The sequence below is a fragment of the Cyprinodon variegatus genome, unplaced genomic scaffold (assembly GCF_000732505.1).
Source record: "Cyprinodon variegatus isolate N-32 unplaced genomic scaffold, C_variegatus-1.0 Scaffold1751, whole genome shotgun sequence".
NCBI lineage: Eukaryota > Metazoa > Chordata > Actinopteri > Cyprinodontiformes > Cyprinodontidae > Cyprinodon > Cyprinodon variegatus.
In genome coordinates, this window is record NW_015152204.1 from 49,956 (window position 1) to 64,113 (window position 14,158).

Here is a 14,158-nt window from a genome sequence, read left to right on the forward strand (position 1 = left end):
ACCTGGTCTCCTTACATTCAGCCACTCTTTTATCATCTCCTCAATGAGGTGGTCTCAAAAGTCGCAGTTGTAACACACATAAGGCGCACCGCACCAAAGGGCGCACCGCACATTTTGAGGGGAAAAAAAGACGTTTATGTGCGCCTTATAGTCGTGAAAATACGGTAATTAAACGCTCAAAATGGCCAGAAAAAGAGAACTTTTATCTGAAACTCGACGGTCTATTCTTGTTCTTAGAAATGAAGGCTATTCTGTGCGAGAAATTGCTAAGAAATTGAAGATTTCCTACAACGGTGTGTACTACTCCCTTTAGAGGACAGCACAAACAGGCTCTAACCAGATTAGAAACCAGAGTGCACAACTGAGCAAGAAGACATGTACATTAGAGTCTCTAGTTTGAGAAACAGACGCCTTACAGGTCCCCAACTGGCATCTTCATTAAATAGTACCCTCAAAACACCAGTGTCAACATCTACAGTGAAGAGGCAGCTGTGGGATTCTGGGCTTCAGGGCAGAGTGGCAAAGAAAAAGCCATATCGGAGACTGGCCAATCAAAGAAAAAGATTAAGATGGGCAAAAGAACACAGACATTGGACAGAGGAAGACTGGAAAAAAGTGTTGTGGACAGATGAATCCAAGTTTGAGGTGTTTGGATCACAAAGAAGAACGTTTGTGAGACGCATAACAAATGAAAAGATGCTGGCAGAAGGCCTGACTCCATCTGTTAAGCATGGTGGAGGTAATGTGATGGTCTGGGGTTGCTTTGGTGCTGGTAAGGTGGGAGATTTGTACAGGGTAAAAGGGATTCTGAATAAGGAAGGCTATCACTCCATTTTGCAACGCCATGCCATACCCAGTGGACAGTGCTTGATTGGAGCAAATTTCATCCTACAATAGGAAAATGACCCTAAACACACCTCCAAATTGTGCAAGAACTATTTAGAGCAGAAGCAGGCAGCTGGTATTCTATCGGTAATGGAGTGGCCAGCGCAGTCACCAGATCTGAACCCCATTGAGCTGTTGTGGGAGCAGCTTGACCGTATGGTACGCAAGAAGTGCCCATCCAACCAATCCAACTTGTGGGAGCTGCTTCCGGAAGCGTGGGGTGCAATTTCTCCAGATTACCTCAACAAATTAACAGCTTGAATGCCAAAGGTCTGCAATGCTGTAATTATTGCAAATGGAAGATTATTTGACGAAAGCAAAGTTTGATGTAAAAAAAATCTTATTTCAAATACAAATCATTATTTCTAACCTTGTCAGTGTCTTGACTGTATTTTCCATTCATTTCACAAAGTATGGTGGTGAATAAGTGTGACCCCAAACTTTTGAACGGTAGTGTATATGCGTAAAAAATGTAATTATTCCAAGCAGTCTGATTTCTTTATTCCTGAGATGACTAAACTTTTTACAAACAATGAATAACAAAAAGTATTTGTGTAAATTATGTACCAGAACTCCATTGCAGACAAAAACATTCTTGAAATAACTACATATCAAATTAGGACTACATGGGATGTTTATATATTGATTATAAAGTTTGTGGCTGTGTGTACCGATTATTGCGTCCAAAGCAAGCGGACACTGTCTGAGCACTTCTTTGTAGCTTGTCACGGCAGAACGTTCCTGACCAGCTTTCTTGTAAAGGTTTGCCAGCATCATGTTGATCTGAGGACAAAAGAAGGGACAGCATCTAATTTGAGCATCTAATCTTTTCTGCTATATAAAAAATTATTTTTTTTTTTTCAAACATAAGCTATATACCATTTCTGTTATTGGTCTGCATTTCTGAAAAAACTGCTGAGGTAAGATGCTGTATTTTTAAGTAGATCAAGCTGAACTTTTCAGTGCCAAATTTTTGGAGGATAGCAACAAATTTAACTCCCCCCAGACAAAGACTGATATAGTCGTCTTCTCCTCTCTCCTTCCAACCTTTAACTATACGTTTTGATTGCCAACTTGTTGTCAGATTTGCCAGTTCATAATGATAACCTTTCGTTGCAAAGCTTACCAAGTGATGGAAACTCAATAGCTTAAGCTTTGTATGATTCAAACCATAAAAAGAATAATTTCAAGTGATGATGAGAGCTTTTAATGATTTAGCCTCAAATGATTCAACATGGCTCAAAAACTTGCGGAAACAACTTCGGCCCGGAAATACTTTTTGGCTTTAGTTATGCGCATCTCTTTGTGAGTCGAGACGCGTACATTTATTTTCTAAAAGGGGAACATTTATTAATATCAATACTACAAAAAATAAAAGGTGTTAGATCAGCAGATTATCCTCAACAAGTCAGATGTAGAAATGTATAATTTCACAAGCTGTACACAATCATAAAAGGCTGTTGTGGAAGGATGACAGCCCTGGCACTGCTGGAGAACACCGTCAATGGATAAATGCACAGAAAAGTTGTGCCAGATCTCACCAACCTGCTGGCACGAGATAATGCATAGCTTATATGGTGACCACAGAGAAACCAGGAGGAACCATGCATCACAGGTGTTGGTTTAACTACTCACTATGATTCTCTTTGCTATTGGAGAGCTGATTCCAAGATATGCTATTTAAGAGATTCTCAAGCCATCCGATATGCGACAGCCTCATGTTCCTGAGATGTTGTGTGCGGTGACACAAGCAGACACAGTTTCATACATCTGAATTCTGTGTGCCACCATTTTCATAATTCTATTCATTTAAGGGTACTTTATTATTTCCAAAGGGAAAATTACTTATTTATTCCATGCTGCAAGATTGCAGTATGACATACTCTTTTGTATACAGCGGGAAAAACACGCCAACATTTTTCTCAGTAAATATATTTCTAAAGGTGCTATTGACATGACATTTTCACCAGATGTCAGTAACAATCCATGTAATCGACACTTAAAAATAAATCAAAACATAGGTGTCTAGAGATTAAATTATGTGTAATAAATTGAAATGACTGGGAAAAGACATTGAACACACTTACTGAAATGTATTTAAAACATTCCAGTAAAAAGCCTTTGTCGGCAATGACAGCTTCAAGACAACCCATGTATAGAGAAATTAGTTGCATGTTCAGGTGTGATTTTGGCCCATTCTTCCACATAGACAGTCTTCAAGCTCTGATCTTTAGTTCTTTCCCAGATGTTCTATTGGATTTAAGTCAGGTGATTGGCTGGGCCATTCTAGAAGTTTCATTTTCTTTCTCTGAAACCAAGTATTCTTGGCTGTATGTTTGGGGTCATTGTCCTGCTGAAATGTCCACCCACGTGCAATCTTCATCATCATGGTAGATGGCAATTAGATCTTTATCAAGAGTGTGTATATTTCTTCATTCATCCTTCCTTCAATTATTTTATGTTTTGACAGTAGCATATGTTGAAAAACAGCCCCATGCCATGATGTTCCGACCTCTAAACTTCACAGTTGGTACAATGTTTTTGGGGTGATGTGCAGTGCCATTTAACCTAAAAAAAATATGTATAGTACTGCATCCAAAGATTCAATTTTGTTCTCATCTGGAAAGACAATAGTCTCCCATTATTTCAGAGGCTTGTCTAAATATTGTGCAGAAAACTTAAAACAAGCTTCAACATGCTTTTTCTCAGGAATGGAGTCCTGCGTGGTGAGCGTGCATACAGGCCACTGCGGTTAAGTGCATTACTTATTGTTTTGTTTGAAAAAATTCTAACTGTTAATCTTGGCTCTTGGACAACTCTTCTCATAATTATTATCTTCTAACAATTAATTTCACTTATCTGTGAGGAGCACCTGGACGTGGTCGGTTTATGGTGAAATTATGTTCTTTTCACTTTCCAATTATGGCCCTAACAGTGCCATCATTTAGGTTATGAAGGTCTTGATTAAGCTCTTTACTTTTACCCATCATGAGATGTTTCTTGTGATACCAGAGACACCATTTTATACTATAGGCCATCATTTGGGATTGAATAGACTGATAATTTGCAGTGACAAGGAGAAGGATTGCCTTCTAATTACTGAAAGATTTGGGCTGCTGTCTTGACTTTCCATGCATTTTTGCACCCGTCCCATTTTACTTTAAAACACATCACTTAATTTCTGGAAATCTATGGGTTGATTTCTTTCCATTAGTGGAATGCATGGGTCGTTACCGATAATCGGTGAAAATGTCATGTCAGCAGCACCTCTAGAAATATATTTACTGAGGAAAAATGGTGGCGTGTTCAATACTTATTTCACCTGCTGTATGTGGACCCTGGAGGGAAGCTTATGGTGTAAAGCAGGGGTGTCAAAGTCGTTCCAGAAAGGGCCGTGTGGCTGCTGGTTTTCTTTCCACCCAAGCAGTAGCACACCAGACTCCATTCATCCCATCAAGTCATCAGGTTAAGACTAGACTCACCTTGATGAGATGAATGGAGTCTGGTGTGCTACTGCTTGGGTGGAAAGAAAACCAGCAGCCACACGGCCCTTTCTGGAACAACTTTGACACCTGTGGTGTAAAGGTTGCATATGGTAAAAAGTAGATGAGGCCTTGTGAGATTGAGATACAGTGTTGGTACTAGGTCATGGTATTGCTCTGTATTGACATCTGCTGGATCTTAAACCTTGGTTTAAATACATCAAAGACACTGATTTGATGCCATATTGTAATAAAAAAAAAAAATTGAAATAAACAATAATTGAATTTATTGTATGTCGTGTTGTAATAGTCTAAGATAAAGTTTTACATTTTGTGTTATTCAAAAACCAACAGTGAATACATAAAGAACAACAGAGTATTAGGGTCAGGCCAGAATCTTTTTTTATTTTGACAATAAAGTTGTAACATCACGAGAATTAAGTCGTAATATTACAAGAATACAGTCGCAATAAAATGAGAGTTAAATCATCATAACACAACCCGTTTCAGAAAGAGAGCTTCAAGCTCCAACCAGCATATGACGGCCGACAAGCACCCCGAACAGGAACCTGAGTCCACTTTGTTGTAGTAAACATGTCATAATGTAAAAAAAAAAAAAAGAAAGTTTTCTGAATGTGATGTTTCTTATTGATTTGTCATTCTTGCAGGGATTTTTCTTTTACCAAAGACTTAATGTTTTGATACCTGAACCTCTCACTCTCAACAGAGAGTTTTTGGAGTGACTCACCCTGTTGACAGATCCGTATGTGCTACATTATAAAAACTAGGGATGTCCCAATGAAATATTGATATCGGAAAGCGGTCTAAATCAACCAATGAATGAATATAGGAATATATCGGCCATTCTCTAAAATCTCGGATATTAGAAAATTTACAGAAACACTTTCCTTTTATACGCTATTATTTAAAGTTTTTGTAAGTCTTTGGTAAAAAGAAATCATTCCGTTTTTCTCACACCTGATGTTAAAATCTTGTCCTCTAAGAAATACCACTTTGCCTATTCTATCATTCCACACTAAAGATAAAAGTATGTGTGCATAATGCTGATATAGGTCAAAACTCAACAATGCATTATTGGTATTGTATGCGAAATTACAAGTTGTAGTGGGACACCCCTAATAAAAACGGTCTGAAGCCTCGCTTTTAGCAAAAACAGCAGCTAAATTGATCACAGGTCTTTTTCTCAAACCGATTCAGGGTTTTGCTCTGAGCGCCACACATTCGCTGAGAAATTCTGTTGCTGAATCAACTATTAGCGGCATTTTTTTACTTAAAAAAAAATTAAGTTAGTCTTTGCAGTTTTAAACATAAAATAGGTATAAAAACAGTGACTTGGATTTAAAAAAAAAAAATTACTGTACCTTTGGAGTCCTTTGTCTTGATGGAATTCCATCAAGCACAGCAATAGCATCTTTGTCCAGTTTCAAAATGGTGTAACATTCAGCTATCTTATATTTCACCTCTATTTCTGATGGCATGCCCTGAAAGACAAATTTACAAGTTTCTAAGGACATGTAAAAGGACAAAAGTTGTAATAACCCTCCACACATTGGGTAGCCTATGACTCTAAACACATGAATACTGAAATGTTTGAACCTGAACAAGGTCAATAACACTCTGCAATACTTCAATAGGCCTCCTCCAAAGCCTGCAATAAGCTTTGGAAAACCACAATTACAGCCAATTTCAAGCAAATCTTGCAAATTTTCATCAAGTATGTAATTTAATAATTAGATGCTTTGTCCCTTCTGCTGTTCTACATAGGCCTGAACCCCCTCAGCCAAATTAATCAACAAACTGGAAATACAGGGTTAAAAATTTTAACTTCTAGTTGAGTAGAGTTAAGGTGGAGCAAACGATGCTGAGGATATAATTTCTGTATGGAGACGTTCCTTAGCAAACCAAAACCCAGCCTAGCACATCACCTCAGACAGAACGAGGTAAACCAAGTTATACATTTTTCTTAAGGTGCGTTCACTGAGAATGTGAATTTCACAGCATGAGCAAAGGGGTCCCATATTATCTGTATTCAGAAGGGTTGTCTGGAGCGAGGCGAAGCAAACTGTAGCAATGGTGGCAAATTTAGCAAAGCGAATGACACGATTGTCGCGTATTCAGCGAAATTTGATCGCCTCCACAAACGAAGTGAAGCAAAGTTTGCAGCTGCTCCCCGCAAAACGATTAAAATGCTGAATAAATCAGTTGTGAAGCAGATGACACTGGCCTTGTCAAAAAAAAAAAAAAAAGCGATCCCATATAAGAGAAAAAGTAAGACATGAGGGAAATCACAGATGCTTTATAATACATTATTTAAATGTTTATTAGATGCTCCAATACCTGTGATGTGGTCTTGATCAGAGGTTTAAAGGAAAATTCCGGTTTTTAACACTTTTAGCCCATTTTCTGTAGTGTCCAGGATGAAATCGAATGATCGACACCAAAATTTTGACAATTGGTCCTGTCTCTGCTATTTGGCTCATGCAGAATCCCCCCCTGGCTGCTTCAGAATGGCTTCCATAGTGCATGTCCGATAATGTCCTTAAAACAACCTTAAACGTTCTTTTTTTAAAATATGCTACCCACCGGGTCGTCAGCGCTGTTCAATGACGTTCCAAAAAAAGTTTCGTAAAGAAAAAACGTTCCTGTAGTGTTTTATTTAGCATTTTGTAAATCCCATTGAGTTCTGTTGGAATAGTCAATATCCCTCCGCCACCGGAAACGGAAATGGGGCCTGTTTACGCTTAGTTGTAGTCTTTTCGCAAGGCCCAAGTGTTTCTGCTTCACTCTGTGTACTCCGACGTCGAGGTGCTAACGTCTCTGTTAAACACTTTAAAAAACTCTGAAAATGGAATACGAAAGGTGGATTCTTGAGGAGGACATATTGGACTTTGAGTTTGACGGTAGAGGATACCGTCGCCAACTAGTGGTCTGGAGTGTGCAACGCTTCAGATTCGAACGGGAAGCGGAAGTTTATAAGCGGTTGTGATGTATCGGAAAAAATAGTTCTGGGATTTACAAAATGCTAAATAAAACAAGACAGGAACGGTTTTTCTTCACGAAACTTTTTTTGGAACGTCATTGAACAGCGCTGACGACCCGGTGAGTAGCATATTTAAAAAAAAGAACGTTTAAGGTTGTTTTAAGGACATTATCGGACATGCGCTATGGAAGCCATTCTGAAGCAGCCAGGGGGGGATTCTGCATGAGCCAAATAGCAGAGACAGGACCAATCATCAAAATTTTGGTGTCGATCATTCGATTTCATCCTGGACACTACAGAAAATGGGCTAAAAGTGTTAAAAACCGGAATTTTCCTTTAAGCATTTTTTTAAAGAGGAACACCATTTTTTTTTTTTTTTTACATTGGTAAAATAGATTTTAGTTTATGACATAATGTTCTACTCACCCATCAGTTTTGTGTCATTTGGAGCTATTCCGAAGATATTCGGTTTTGTAATCCAATCAACGTCTTCCCATGGGCTACGAGTTGAAGGCACAAACTAAACTGTTTATAATTTATTCTTTATGGCATGCCAGCATTCATGAGATCATCCATGCGCCGGACTGGAGTTGAGAGGCAGCCTGGGCCACAGGCGGCTACGCTCTACCCCTTATATTCGTTCGGCTAGCTAATCTGAATCGGTCAATTCCATTTCGAGAGCGAGATCATCTGTGGTAGCAGCACTAGACATCTTCTAGGCAAGTGAGTAAAACTAGCAGCATTTCAGCAGACAGGATGAATGAATGGTGGTTGGCGTGCATGAATGACTTCATACACACCCGCTTTGTTTTAAAAAAATACAAATATAAAAAATATACCCATGGATGTCTGGGGGACAGTGATTCGCCTACATGTTATGAATGCAAATGTTGTCGATTTTTAGAACTTTTTGTGCTTCTTTAAAATTCCCAGCAAGTAAAGATCAAGGGAAATAGTTTTGGGATGCTCTAATGGACAGTAAATCCACTTTTGTTTTTGTAATTTGAGGTCAATTTATTTTCATTCTGTTTTTTTTTTCTCCCCCTTTTTTATATATGCACAAAAGAGCTCATTATTTTACATTTTATCTAGTATTGTGTGTTTTTGATTTGTTTCCTGTTTGGTTGCTGGGATCTTGTTAATGGTCTAATACTGACACAGAAAGACATTATGTGGCAGTATCATTTGTGAAAAGCTTTGGGTTGATGAATGCATGTTATGCAATGTTTTTGAAGGTAATTTAAACATATTGTGATATATATAGTTCATTATGATTGTAAATAGGGCTGCAACAACGACTCGATAAAATCGATAAAAATCGATTTTTAAAAGCGTTGGCAACAAATTTTATCATCGCTTAGTTGTGTCGCGCGATTAATCCGTCATCCGCGGCCGCCGTCATCACATCCACTTGACTGAAACGGGGGAAGAAAAAAAAATACGGCAGAGCGAGCCAGCGCCGCAGGTGCAGTGTTGCCAACGCAGCGACTTTTCAGACCCCTCCAGCGACTATTTTTCAAAAAAGCGACTAGCGACAAATCTGGCGACTTTTTACGGTGTCACTGGCGGCTTTTGGAGACTCTTACGTGAAAGCATGTATCGTTCATACTCTGCCGTGGGGCGCCTCCCCCACCCCAACCCCGTTCTCCCGCGGGAGTCCCTCTCAGCGCTGCAGTCAGAGCCACAGGATGTTTACCCTCAGCGTCCAGACTGCAAAGTAAGCGCGCATGCGCCGGGATTGACGGCGCAAATTGATCAAAATAATTAAAATAACCTGCGCTTTGTAAAGTGAAAAAAGTCGTAACATGCAACTTTTGTCAAAACAAATTAACATGGCACGGAACCACCATGTTTGTTACGTTTTAAAGTGGGGAAACGTAACGTTAGTTTCTCAGGTAGCTCATCTGATGCTTTCCTTACCGTGTTAGTAGGTTACAGACAGTGATAAGGTTGGCTACTTATTTTACTTTTAATTTCATTTGAATCAGCTTAAGCAGCGTTTATATTTACTTTATAAATAAATTAACTTGCAAATTATGAGGGCAAGGTTTTTAAGGTTTAAATCTTCTGGCAAAGATAAAGTAAAGAAGATCCTGCAATTTATGGAAGTAAAGCAGAATAAAATCCAGCAAGATCAGTAATATGTCAATTAATTATATGCCACATTTCTATGTAAATATCTATGTTTGGAGTATGTGTTTTTTACCACCCCTAGTTCTCTCATTTTTATTCCAAATACAATTTATAATTTGAATCACAGGGCTATTTTAATCTCTATGCTTGAGTATTTTTCAAGTAGCAACTTTAACTGTTATACTTTCCTGTCTTAAAAGGCAGAACTCTTCTAGTCTAAAAAAACTCATTTGTTGAAATGGGGGGACCTATTGTTTGAACCCCTTAGGGACTTTAAAAAACAGAAATGTCTTTTTTTGCACTTTATGAAACAAAGTACCCTATATTTTGTGGATGTACAGGAACATTTCTCATGTAAGTTTACGTAGTTTTAACACAAACATTTATTTTTCATATTGCACCAGTGCAGTTAATGAGCAACCTGTACTTGTGTGCTTGCTTGTTCTGTCTAAAATTTTTTATTTTGGAATAAAGAGGTTAATATAAAAAATATTTTTTGTCTGATTCATCGATTAATTGAAAAAATAATCGGCCGATTCATCGATTTTTAAAATAATCGTTAGTTGCAGCCCTAATTATAACCCAAATGATATCATGATATTTGATTTTCTTCATATCGCCCAGCCCAAGATAAAGTAAAATTGGAAAGAAATTCTTTCATTAAAGCTTGCAATCAGCAGCTTGATGCTATATAGCAGAATTTTTGGATCCATGCTTCAAATCAGCAGTTGAGGATATATGGGAAATATAGGTTTTTCAGGGTGAATGGAGCTCACTTTGGCCTCTTTTCCTGAAACAGACAATGTGGCGGACCCTCCACCGCAAGACAAACAGAGGGTTAGTGTTTAAGGGCCACTTTGGGATTCAGCCCTACTGAACTTTCACACTGACCAGAAGAGGACCAAATTTATGTAAATCTAAATTAAGCTGCAGGCGTGAAGGCACCCTGAGGTTAATACATTTGATATTCATATACTGGTTGAGAATAATGAGACAATTTGTAGTTAAGTTAAATGTTCAATGATTCTAAATTTATTGAGAAGTTTAGACTATTTCATCCAGGCAGAACGCTGGTTTGCCATCTCATTTTAACCTTGCAAATTTCATGATCCTTTCACTTAAAAAGATCAGAATCAGTAGAAAACGGAATCAAAAAAAGAGTGATTTAAATTAAAATAATCCCCACAGACAGACTGTTATAAAGCATCAGTGTTATTAATTAGTTAAAGGCTTCCCCAGGTTTGATGTAAGACAGAGTGCTGCAGGAGAGCTTTCCAGCCAACAGCCATGAACATCTACAGAAGTTTAACAAACCCCTAGAACAAAAAACATTTAATATTTTTGGGATTAAAAAAAAAAAAAGTATTTCCAATTTTAACTACTAATTCTTGATCCACCTTTGAGACACGATTGCAATCATGCATTACCTAACCTAACTACAGCAATTTTAATGCAGTGGCAGTAAGATAAGAAAAAAGAAACAACCTGTGCCTGGATGTTGGCTGCAGCTCCACCAGTAGAGGTTCGAACTTTAGATGTTTTGTTGAGCACCTTCTTCTGTTGAAGTGCCATGCTGTATTTACAAGCAGCATTACGGTATTCCTTATCATAGAAGATTGCATCAGCATGGTAAACCAACAGCTGGTACTTCTGGGCTGGTGAGAAAAGGTCTCTGGAATCACAAATAATTAGCTGAGAATTAAACAATCGACAAGAAAACACACATTCACACGCATAAAGACGTGTGCGTGGTTGATATTAACATGCTCATGCTGATAAAAAAAAACATGTTCCGGTAGATATCAAATCATTTTATTCATATGCCAGTTAAATCATTTTTTTACTAACCTCTGTATCGCTAAATTATTTAATTAGGATTTTAATATCACGATAAAATATTATGATGGCTGAGTCAACAATTCAAATGGAAAACGTTATAAACTGGCGAGACACCATTACGTACTGCCGCTTACAGACTATTTGTTGGAACTACTTTCGTCTTGGTAGTTCTTATCGGCCTAATTACTTGACCTAATATTAAGCACTGTGGAGCTCACATTGATTGCGGTCAAACGTTGTTACCTAGTTCGCGTTAGGGAGATAAAGCATCACAGAATTGATTCGGAGACCATCGTCAGAGAATAGACGGGTCCCGAACTGAGGTTACTTACGGGTTGTTATTACTCATCGTCAGTAACAAACTGCTTAATAAGCGGACGTTAGAATAAAGGCCGGTTGCAGCCATATCCCGAACATGGTCCACTACATTCATTTTGGAGTAAAACAAGGGCTTGTTGAATCGGGTCCAGTTAAAGGTTTCTGTCAGCATAGAGCTAAAGACTGCTAGCATCTGAGGTATTAAATATGGCGCCGCATAGCTTCCTTCTTCTTCTTCTTTCTTCTTCTTCTTCTTCTTATTCTTCTGTTGTTTTATGGCGGATTGGCAGGCCAACGTAAAACGCCACCTACTGATCTGGAGTGTGGAGTGAACAATTTTGGAAGACTGCGCCCCCCCCCCCCCCAAAAAAAAAGAATCCTATAACTAAATCCTATTAATTGTTCCTGTATCTTTTAGATATTTGAATAATATTTCATTAACTCTTGTTTGTCTTATCTCGTTTCCTAACAATACTTTTATTGAATTCCCATTAATCCCTATTTTTCTCAACTCTTGTATGAACTTCATTCTCTCCCTTACATACGCAGTACACTCAAAAATAATATGTTGTACTGTTTCTGGATCTCCGCATTTGTCCCAATTTCCCGTTTCATGTTTCCCTATTTTAAAAAGACTGTAGTTTAATGCTGTGTGACCTATTCTTAGCCTTGAAATAATTATATCTTTTTTCCTATTTCCATATCTTTTCCTCTCCTTTCCAATAAACTTTTGAATCTGATATAAATGTCTTCCTTTTGACTCATTATTCCATATCGTTTGCCAATTCTTTTGAGTTTCAATTGTTATCGATGTTTTAATTTCTGATTTACTTAAAAATACATTAATTTCTATTTGCTGATGATTTAATGCTTTCTTTGCTAGCTTGTCCGCTTTCTCATTTCCATCTACACCCACATGTGCTGGCACCCAGAGAAAGTATACTAGTATTCTTAACTGCCTTATTCTAAATAGACTTTGCAATACTTCAAATATTAAATCTTGCCTAGTTTCAGATTTTCCATTTAGAAGACTATTTAGCGTAGCCATTGAGTCGGTACATATTACAGTTCTTAGTGGTTGAACTTCTTCGATCCACTGTAGTGCTAGTATGATAGCTAATACTTCAGTTGTAAATACTGACACATGATTAGATATTCTTTTTGCAATTTTTATTTTGAATGTCGGAATGTATACTGCTGCTGCTGTTCTTCCAGACTCTGGCTCCTTGGACCCATCTGTATATACCTGTAGAACTGAATAATATTCTTTACTTAAATGTTGTTGTACTATGATATCAGTTGGTATATTTTTTCCCCCGTTTTTTCATTATTTTTTGTATTTGTAAATCGATCATTGGTGTAGAAAACATCCAAGGGGGAATTGCCGGTATTGGAACAGTTGGGGTTATTACATAATCTTTCAAATTCAAACTGCTTGCCTCTTTCTTTACTACCCATCCAAAGCTTTTTATTTCGTTATATTCATATTCCCAACAATCTTTCAGAAGAAGTCTGACTGGATGATTTTCTTCATGTCCTTTTACACTAGCCCAATATCTCATTCTCAGCTGAGTCCTTCGTTGTTCAAGTGGCATTTCTCCCAATTCAACTAGTAGTGAAACTACTGGAGATGATCTAAATGCTCCACAACAAATACGTAAAGCCTGATTTTGTATAACTTCTATCTTAATAAGTAAGGTTTTATTCGCAGAACTATAAACTATACTAGCATAATCTATGTTTGACCTAATCACTGCATAATAAATTCTCCTGAAAGACTGACAGCTTGCTCCCCAATCAGCTCCTGACAAGCATCTTAACACATTTATTCCTTTTTTGCATTTTTCTATTAGTTTCAGAATATGGACTCCAAAACTTAATTTATAGTCCATCCACATACCTAAATATCTCACTACTTTCACTTGTTCCAGCAGGTAACCGTACATTTTGATATTCAAAGTAGGATTTTGTTTTTTATTTGAAAAGCATATTACTTGCGATTTCGCGACTGAGAACCTTTAAAACCCCAACTATCTGCCCATCTCTCCACCTCATTTACTGCATTTTGTATTTTATTTTCTACAAATGAAATATTACGTTCCCTTTTCCATAAAACTCCATCGTCTGCATACAATGACCTTCCTATTCCATTATTAATTTTGTAAAAAACGTCATTAATCATTAGATTAAATAGAATAGAGCTCACACTTCCCTGGGGAATTCCATTGTCAATTTTTAAAATCCCACTCTTACTTGAATTGTTCTTCCAAACAAAAAACTCGAAATCCAGTTATACATGTTGGGATCCAGAGCTTGCCCACCAGAGGGCGCCGAGGATCCCTTCTGGATTGTTTGTTCTTCTGTTGGGATCTGGGGTGCTGTCTACCTTCCTCCACCAGAGGGCGTACTGGATCTCCTGAACCTGGAGCTGCCTTCACCAGCTGACTCTCATCTGCTCATCAGGGGACCAGTACTTAAAGGAATAGTACACCCAAAACAT

General features: G+C 37.8%; 1 protein-coding gene across 2 annotated transcripts in view; it reads right to left on the reverse strand.

Annotated features, from left to right (window-relative positions):
• anapc7 (anaphase promoting complex subunit 7) overlaps positions 1-11,904 on the reverse strand; it is a 28,212-nt gene extending 16,308 nt beyond the window's left edge. The window contains exons 1-4 of one of the 2 annotated variants that reach the window (XM_015404453.1): positions 11,673-11,904; positions 10,987-11,173; positions 5,750-5,869; positions 1,557-1,668 (exon numbers count right to left, since the gene is read on the reverse strand). In XM_015404453.1, coding sequence (XP_015259939.1) covers positions 1,557-1,668; positions 5,750-5,869; positions 10,987-11,173; positions 11,673-11,851 — 598 coding nt within the window. In that variant the 5' untranslated portion in view covers positions 11,852-11,904. Of the gene's footprint in view, positions 1-1,556; positions 1,669-5,749; positions 5,870-10,986; positions 11,174-11,349; positions 11,649-11,672 lie in introns of those variants that run through there. The other variant, XM_015404454.1, reaches the window with a different exon arrangement.
• Positions 11,905-14,158: the final 2,254 nt, after the last annotated feature.